General features: G+C 42.0%; 2 protein-coding genes across 2 annotated transcripts; one reads left to right on the top strand and one right to left on the bottom strand.

Moving 5' to 3' along the window:
* Nucleotides 1-2510: 2510 nt before the first annotated feature.
* On the top strand, nt 2511-5959 carry LOC118125169 (40S ribosomal protein S19). Its single transcript, XM_035183554.2, has 6 exons — nt 2511-2630; nt 2867-2937; nt 3764-3864; nt 4865-5048; nt 5135-5189; nt 5477-5959. The coding sequence occupies exons 2-6, from the start codon at nt 2867-2869 to the stop codon at nt 5522-5524; spliced, it is 459 nt and encodes a 152-aa protein (XP_035039445.1). The 5' UTR covers nt 2511-2630; the 3' UTR covers nt 5525-5959.
* A 47-nt stretch (nt 5960-6006) lies between these two features.
* LOC118125307 (trypsin-like) lies at nt 6007-8542 on the bottom strand. The gene is made up of 5 exons (XM_035183781.2): nt 8497-8542; nt 8239-8392; nt 6831-7084; nt 6338-6474; nt 6007-6156 (listed from the first exon to the last, which is right to left on the bottom strand). Exons 1-5 carry the CDS (start codon nt 8534-8536, stop codon nt 6007-6009), a joined length of 735 nt encoding a protein of 244 aa, XP_035039672.1. The 5' UTR covers nt 8537-8542.
* Between the last annotated feature and the right edge of the window lie 191 nt (nt 8543-8733).

The following is an 8733-nucleotide window of genomic DNA, read 5'->3' as shown; positions in this document are numbered from 1 at the left end:
GAGGAGAGAGAGAGGGAGAGAAAGAGATAGACCGGGGGGTTCATAGAGAAATATCCAAGAGGGAGGGATAGAGGAGGAGTGTGTCAGTGGGGAGAGGAAAGAGGAGGGGGCAGGGATAGGAATACATTTTTTTTTCTCTTTCACACTCACTGTATTTTAATTTGGAGCTTTTAATTTTTTTCACACCACCCATTCCAGGACTAATACCTTCTCGGGTCTGTGAGAAGAAAATAGAGAGAAAGAAAGAGGAAAAGAAAGAGCTGCTGTGTGCTTTGTCTCCCGCCCCTGCCGTTCCTTTTCCTGGTTTCCTTTCTGCTCCGACTCTCCTCTATTCAGCCTATTTTCTGCACGTGCACTTGAACTCTAAATTCTGTCTGCTTTCCCCTCCCCTCTCTCTCTCTCCCTCTCCGTCTCTCTCTCTCTCCTCAGCAGAGGCTTGAAATAGTGCTAGCAGGCAGGAGAGAGCAAGTGGGAGGGAAAAGGAGAGGGTGAGGGGGACAAAAAAGGGGAGAGAGATGTTGAAAGGGGGGGAGGGGAAGAAGCTTAGACAACTGACACACAGAAAGCGCAAGGCTGCGGTGTGTGTGTTTGTGCATGTGTGTGTGTGTGTGTGTGTGTGTGTGTGATATGAACATGTCCCGCACACTTATACACGCACATTTGTCTATGTAGTTTTTACATGCTGTGTTTAACATGCTGGTGTTAATCCGTGTACGATGTGAGCCTGGATACCTGAAAGGAAATTCATAAGCTCTCAGGGCCAAAGTAAGAAAATGATTAAAAAACGGCAGGGTTTTTTCAAATGCACTTCTGACAAAGTACTGAAATTAAGCAAATGCTTTGAAGGCAATGGACGTAGTGAGTGCTGTAATTAATCCAACTGTTTTGTCAGTTAATCACTCCTTCAAAAGAAAGTGTCAGAAATAATAAATAAAGTTGTATGCGAAGCTGTCAGAGCTAAAACATGAGGCGTTCAACCTGCTGATGCTCTTGAAGTGACAATTCAAAAACCAAAAGGGACTGTTGAGGACTGAATAATTCAGCTCTAAACACAACGTCCTGTCATTTTCATTTTAAACTTAGACCGTGATCATCACATGCACACATCAGACTCAGATTGTTGTTAGTTTGTATTCTTAAAATATATACATGTAATAATTTAGTAAATAAACAGTAGGTCTAAAACTATCAATTAAAGACATTTATTTTCTCAATAATAAGTGAATTCTCAAATCTAAGAACCTACAACCATAAAGCATTTAGTTCACAAAATGAAAGAATAGATTTTAATAAATATTTAATAAATAATTTCCAATACTCTGCAGGTTTGTTAACCACATGACAGAATAAGTAAGAAAACCGTACTCCTGGTAACTTGTAACTAGCATTCACCATTGACATTACATTTTAAACAAGAAGCAAAAGTGAACAAATAACTGTTATTTGCAGACCTAATTAACCTGCAGAGTGTCAAGCAGATGTTTTGGTGTCCTAGGAAATAGATTTGTGGCTCATACTGTGAACACAAGATGAAAATACATTTGCATTTTGTGGTTCAATACAGCTCAGATGTTGCCTGCAGATATTGTGACAGGTAGACAAAGTGTGTGAGCAATTATGTTTTTTTTTTAAATTTCTAATTGCTTTATAAAAAACGGATGATTTCCAAGATCCCTGCAAAGAGGTGTGAATAAAAACCCTTTCTCTCTCTCTGTCTTTACAAAGAACCACCTTTGTTGCAGAATTGAGAGCTTTTATTTATGAATTACTCATATTCGCTGCCTCGCTGCCTCCTGCTTTGCTTTCCAAGGACATCAGTCACCTTGACAAAGAAAAAGGCCTGGACAGTGGACACAATCTAAAAAGATGGCTGTGGCAAAGAGTTTTCATTCCGTCTCATGCAGGAAATAAGAAAGATCGTGATCCTCATCACACTCCAACAAAAGTTATAAGCCACAAAACACGTTTTCATTCATTCATAGTGTCTTTATAAAAACGTGGTAGCCTCGTATAGAAGCCGGATAAAGAGAGGAGGGGCACTGACCCTCCTATGGTGGTGTCCTCTCCTCTCCGGCTGACTGCAGCACACTTCCTGAGAGGCCCCTGGGTCTGACGAGAGAGGGAAACAGGGCCAGAGATGTGAGAAAGGTGACACAACGCCACCCTCTGCTGGGATCCAGCGGGAGCAGCTCACTCCCATCCCAGCAGCAGCAGCAGCACCACCATCACCACCACAGAGATAAATAAATAAAAAAACTAATTTAACCACCACGTTCACACAATACATGAATCCCATCGTGTGGTTGAGATATAACTGGGGGGGTTAGAGTCAGTGTTTGGGGGTAGCGGAGTCCAAGGGCAGGGATAAGCTGTGATCTGCAGCTGCTGGTGAGGTTAACTCAGGCTACGGTATCATGATGAGGGCAGCATCCCTCCTCCCTCCATCCCTCCTCAGCATCCCTCCCTCCCTCCCTCCATCCCTCCTCAGCATCCCTCCCTCCATCCCTCCCTCCTCAGCATCCCTCTCTCTGCTGCTGCTTCCCCGCATCAGCTCCGGGCCAAACTGGGACCGAGCTCCATCCCTCCCCCCGCCCAGCACTTGACTGTCGACTCTGCACAGTACATGAAAAGTAAGATGCACATGCAAGTTTTTTTTTACTGTGTAAGATGAAAGCTGCACGTGTGGCCGAGCTGTCAGCCGCAGTGAGCCGTGCCTGCTAAACGGCTACTTTAGCTAGCTAGCAAGTTAGTTAGCTAGCAAGTTAGTTAGCTAGCTAGTTAGCTAACGATTTTTCTTTTGGTCCACGAAAGCTTCTCGGAGGAAGATGTCAAATGTAACATTTCAACTCACTGTGTGTTTTTCCAGATGCCGAGTGTGACAGTGAAGGATGTCAACCAGCAGGAGTTCGTCAGGGCTCTGTCCGCCTTCCTCAAGAAGTCAGAGAAGTTCACACACACACACACACACACACACACACACACACACACACACACACACACACACACACACACACACACACACACACACTGCAGCTGCGGAGAGCTGTCAATCACACAGGCTGAGCCTCATGGGAATGAATAAGAGAAAAAACTCTTTCCTCATTTAAGATGAGAGGGAAATGTAATGTAAGATATAAGTTACTGTTATTGTTGTCATTATTATTATTAATAACTATTATATAAGTGTATTCGTGTAGTCAAATAATAATGGTAAAAATACACTTTTATATATTGTTATTATACTTATATAATATATTATACTATAGGCGGCTGCCTCATGGAAATAAACAGAAATAAGAGTTGATTTTATGATATGAAAAAAAAAACACTGTAGAGTTTCATCATTTAGAATAAGATAAGATAAGATGTAAAATGTTACTATTATTATTATTGTCATCATATTATTAACTATTGAAAAAATGTATTCATATATTCAAATAATAAAATAATACTGTGACAAATGCATTTACCTAAAGTGATGTTTCCAAATAACTTACAAAAAAAAAAAATTATTGATTGAAATCTTCACATATATGAAACAGGGATGATGGATTGTTTTTATTGACAAATAAACAATAAGATGCTGGCATAAAATGGAATGAGCTTTAATTAGATTCTATTTGGTTATTTCACATTCCAATGTTTAAAAAATGCAGCAATACATATGTGTTATTATGAAATATGATTTTGTTGTGCCATATGTTGAAATGGCCCAGTCAGTTGATTTGTCACATTAACTGGTAATTATTTTTACTTTTTTCAGGTCTGGCAAACTGAAGGTCCCAGAGTGGGTCGACACTGTGAAGCTTGCCAGGCACAAGGAGATGGCTCCCTGTGATGACAACTGGTTTTACACCAGAGCAGGTTGGTTACACTGGGTTTCATCACCTCATCTGTTCCTCCTCAGCACCTAGAATAATGAGTGGATTTCAATACATTGTAATTATTGATGTTTCATTTTAAAAACCATCACAGAATAAAAAATTGCAAAATCCCTGCTTCCTTTATATTTAAATGTACAGCTGTTGTTTTCCTCAAACTGTCCTGATGATAACATTTGGGCATTTGTCAGTGTTTTCTTACATATTAAAGATAAAACAGTTAAATAATTACTTGATTACATGATTGACAAGGAAAATATGAATTCCTTGCAGCTTTTACAGCTTTTCCTTTGTGTCGATAATAATACAGGATGTCTAGTACCAGTGACTTTAATGCTTTTACACGTCAAAGACCTCATGTTGTTCATTTTAAAACCCGTCGATGGGAATTTATTCTCGGGATCATGTGATTTCTACACTAGATAATGATTCAGTGTCTTGAGATGTACAGCAAGTGTGACCTCGCTTATACAAATGGATTGAAGTACAAATGGATTTACGTTTTCTTCGACAACCCTGTGAGCGTCTCAAGGACTCTGGAGCCCGTTTTGAGAACCCATTGGTTTATATTATAAGATGAGATGTTGCTTTATTTATAGAGGGAATTCAATTTGACACGACAGCACAGAAAAAAGTCATAGGATGAGAAAATAAGAATAGAAACAGAATCCAGAGTAAATAAGGTTAAAATAGAAATGTTATATACAATATAGATAATTCAACACATGTGAAATACAGCCCATACAGATAATACACCTTGTGTAATATTGGTCTGTCTTATCAGATTTTCCACAGTATATATAATGTATAAGAATACACACTCAGCTGCTTTGTATCTTATCTCCTCGGGCAAATTGACCCAACAAAAGATTTTCACACACTTGTTTACGTTGGAATGTTTGATTTCATGTCTTTTGGCTGAACAAGTTCGATGACAAAACGGGGACATGACAGTTTATTGGACTGTTTGTTCGTCTCCTCAGCTTCCACGGCCCGTCACCTGTACCTGCGAGGAGGGGTGGGCGTGGGCTCCATGATCAAGATCTACGGAGGGCGTCAGAGGAACGGCGTGTGCCCTGCCCACTTCAGCGTGGGCTCCAGGAACGTGGCGAGGAAGGTCCTCCAGGCCCTGGAGGCCCTCAAGATGGTGGAGAAGGACCCCAGTGGGTAAGACAGGTGGATGGGGGGGGTATGAGACTGGAAGAAATGGAATAAGTGATGGATTTGTAAACATTATTAACATTTATTTACAGTGGACGGAGACTTACCCCTCAGGGCCAGAGAGATCTGGACAGGATCGCAGGTCAGGTGGGTTTGCCTGAGCCGTCATGAACATTTTATTGTTGCTCTTCACAAGATGATCTATGTTATTTCAGCAATTTATTAAATGTAATGAACCTCAGAGATGCTCATCCTTTAGTTTTAGCCTAAATATAACATATTCGTATTCATTCTTTTATCTATATAAATCCAAATTTCAGCAAGGTCACATTTTGGGCCGTTACACATTTAGTGTCACACCTCCTCTTTGACCAGTGCTCGTGCTGTATGACCATCCCTGCTGCGCGCTCTGTGTTTTTCTTCTGTCTGTTCAGGTCGCCTCAGCAAACAAGAAACAGCAAAGTTTACAAAGCGGCGTCTGAGGAATGCATGTGGAGAATCCAGAGCAGTGAAATGCAGTGATGCCTATTTACTCAAGTGTGCTTGTTTCCCTCATCACTGCGGTGCCACATTAACCGAGTACCAAAGGCATCTCATAGGCATGCATGTGCCTATAGTGCAGTAAGTACAAATTAAAGAGATTATACATGGACGTTTTTTTTGTCACAGCGGTGGCCTTGTGACTGAGAACAGAACGGACACAGAAGCACTGAGCATTTTAATGTTGTCTTTGCAACAACTGTGAAACTCAAAGAAACAACATAACAGATTAAATGGATGCTAAAGTATATTTTTTATTTATTTATTCTTCATCATGACTGTTGGTTACAGAATATCAGGCCTTATCGTTTTGTTCATGAGATGTAAATGAATGATAATAATACTCAAGGTGTTCTAAATAAACAGAGTATGAGCTAGTGTGGTGTTCCAGTGTGAGATCGTATGTGCACTAGTTGGGTTCAGTTCAGTTGTTGCCCATAACATTGCTGATCCAGCTGTTGTAGCGGCACACACGGGCGTAGACGCTGGGGTGTCCCTTCATGGCGCAGTCATAACCCCAGGACACGACCCCCTGCAGCTGACCACTACACACCAGAGGACCTCCAGAGTCCCCCTGCAAACACACAAGAAGAACAACAACACAATATGATTTGTCATCATGGTGAGTGTGTAACTCAACAACAAAAGATTAACATGACACCAGGGTGAAAATGCAGTGTTTTGCTGCCGTCTCTGGTTGAGTTCTGGAAGGTGATGCACCATCATGCACCACCCGAGGGTTTAGGTGAACTCACCTGGCAGCTGCTGGCCCCCCCGTGCATGAACCCGGAGCAGAGCATGTTCTCGGTGAGGAGGTGTGGGTAGGCGTTCCTGCAGATCCTGTCATCGATAATGGGCTGCCTCAGGCACTGCAGCCTGTCGGGAAAGTCGTCTGTGGAGCAGGAAGACGAGTCTCAGTCACTGGATCAACATATTTTTTTTATTTCTGAGCCAAAATAACCCTGAACGCAATGTCAGGGTGACATTTTCACAATTATATCTACATTTAGTGCCACAGAAGACTTTATAAAACTATTTCAAAAGGTCCATCTTTTGACTTTACATTTACTGTTGCCTTTCCCTGACACCATTATATTTATTTCCTTACACAATAAAAAACTATTTAATGATCTCATTCCCCTCCACACGGTGACAAGGTTACAGTCTCCTCAGGGCTGCTGCTGTCTCTCATTTCTGTTTTTCTTTACAACCCCTCTTCACTCAGCTCCTTCATGTCTCATCTCTTACTGCCGTTGGCCGACGTGTTGCCCCACCCGGACACCAGGCAGTTCTCGTCAGCCGCGGGGCAGCGGGAGGGCAGGGCCACGGTCTGGACGAAGCTGTTGAGGGTGGCGGGGCGGCTCAGTTTGATCAGCATGATGTCGTTGTCCAGGTTGTAGCTGTTGTACTGCGGGTGCTTGATCATCCTGGCGCCGTCAATCCACTGCTCGGTGCCCTCGTTCACGCCGACGTCGTGCTCACCGAGACGGACCTGGATACGACTGGAGGAGGCAGGAAAGTTACAGAACATAAAAGTCAGATTTTTTTTATTCTCGTAATTTCTGCATCACTTTGATCATCTTGAGCCTGGGGAACATTTTCTGAACAAATATTACAAAATAATATCTATTCAAATTTTGAAGTCCTGAGCCACCATAAGATCCTGATCATAGCAGGTATCAGCCAAACCTGTAAGTGTGTCAGAGCAAGGTTCTGTTTTATTTCATATAAATTAAATCCAAAACTGGCAATAAAAGGATTGTGTTATCCTTCTTATCCACAGGTCATAGTCTTATTCTGTGGAGCATAAATAGTTTGTAAATGTGGACATATGTGTTACACATGTACCACAAGCAGCTGAGAGACTTTTAAGAAGCATTTTTGTTGTATTTTAAATTCTAAAACAGAATTCAGTTTTTTAAACCCTTATTTTAACAAGATAAGATCATCGTTGCACAAAACAGTAGAACGAAATGTGCTGTGCAGCACCTAGAAAACGATACATACACACATTCCTACACACACATCTGTCCACATTCATAATTAATGATCAGTACAAATAACAACCAAACCCAGTCACGTGTTAGGCAGCACTGAGCTGCTGCGCCTATGCCCCGCCATTTAACCACTGGTAAATATTTTAACAGTAGAAAATGTACACTTTGATCTGCTGGAGGCGGAACATTTCTCCATGCTCACCTTAAATCGTGTGTTCCTAACCCAAACCCTAAGCCAATAATGATCCAGTGTGAAACCTAAACTGCTCCGGCTCTGGAGGTTTACAGAGGGTCGTCCACTCATCAGAAGGTCGGTGGTTCCCCGGGCCCCAAATTGCCCCTGACAGCTGTGCCCACAGTGTATGAATTGTGTGTAATAGAGAAAGTGCAGTGTGGTATGAATGGCTGTGTGAATGGGTGAATGTGACTCATTCTGTGTAGACCATTGAGTGTTCAATCAGACTGGAGACTGGTATTCATATGCTTTATGAATACAGTCCATTTACCCTTTAAACAACACTGAGAGTGATTGATAATCTTGCGTCCAGCAGTTCATCTTTTCCAAGCATTATGCTTCTTGTCTGGAGATGGTCTTCAATCTGTATTCTGGACAGTAAAGCAAGCAGAGTCATGCAGAGCGATAGACTTCCTGTACTTACGACTTGAAGCAGTGAGCAGCAGACAACACCCACTGGCTGGAGATCAGGGATCCACCGCAGAAGTGGTATCCAGCATTCAGAGACACCTGGTAGGGAACAGAGTGGCTGGGACACTCATACCCTCCGACAATCTTATCATCCAGAGCTGCAGCAACTGAAACAGCAAACAAATGCATAGTATAATTGTTAAATCTGTATAATAAGTATGTGTAAGTCGTATGTATTCACAGAAAAGTACAAAATTGGTCGATCTCTTACATGCAGCTCCAAGCAGAGCCAGGAATATCAGGGCCTTCATGCTGACAATCGTCTAAACGTTAGAGAAACTCCACACTTTATCTCTTTATATACACCCCTGCTGCACATTATGTTTTTAACTTGAGGTCGGACAGTGAAAACTGTTCTGGGAAAGAGCCATATGGCAGAAAGGAACAGAAAGACCTTGAGCAACATGGAAACTGAGGGATAAAACCCACCGGGCCTCTTTCTGATTTA

Source organism: Hippoglossus stenolepis, chromosome 17, assembly GCF_022539355.2.
Source record: "Hippoglossus stenolepis isolate QCI-W04-F060 chromosome 17, HSTE1.2, whole genome shotgun sequence".
Taxonomy (NCBI): domain Eukaryota; kingdom Metazoa; phylum Chordata; class Actinopteri; order Pleuronectiformes; family Pleuronectidae; genus Hippoglossus; species Hippoglossus stenolepis.
This window is presented reverse-complemented; position numbering and strand designations above follow the sequence as displayed.

Excerpts from the sequence above, each read along its gene's own strand:
- LOC118125169 (XM_035183554.2), top strand. The coding sequence starts at position 2,867 with ATGCCGAGTGTGACAGTGAAGGATGTCAACCAGCAGGAGTTCGTCAGG. Across the intron at positions 2,938-3,763 it reads CTGTCCGCCTTCCTCAAGAA|GTCTGGCAAACTGAAGGTCC; the intron begins GTCAGAGAAGTT and ends TACTTTTTTCAG. Across the intron at positions 5,190-5,476 it reads TGGACAGGATCGCAGGTCAG|GTCGCCTCAGCAAACAAGAA; the intron begins GTGGGTTTGCCT and ends CTGTCTGTTCAG.
- LOC118125307 (XM_035183781.2), bottom strand. The coding sequence starts at position 8,536 with ATGAAGGCCCTGATATTCCTGGCTCTGCTTGGAGCTGCAT. Across the intron at positions 8,393-8,496 it reads GGCTCTGCTTGGAGCTGCAT|TTGCTGCAGCTCTGGATGAT; the intron begins GTAAGAGATCGA and ends TTGCTGTTTCAG. Across the intron at positions 7,085-8,238 it reads GCTGCTCACTGCTTCAAGTC|TCGTATCCAGGTCCGTCTCG; the intron begins GTAAGTACAGGA and ends TGCCTCCTCCAG.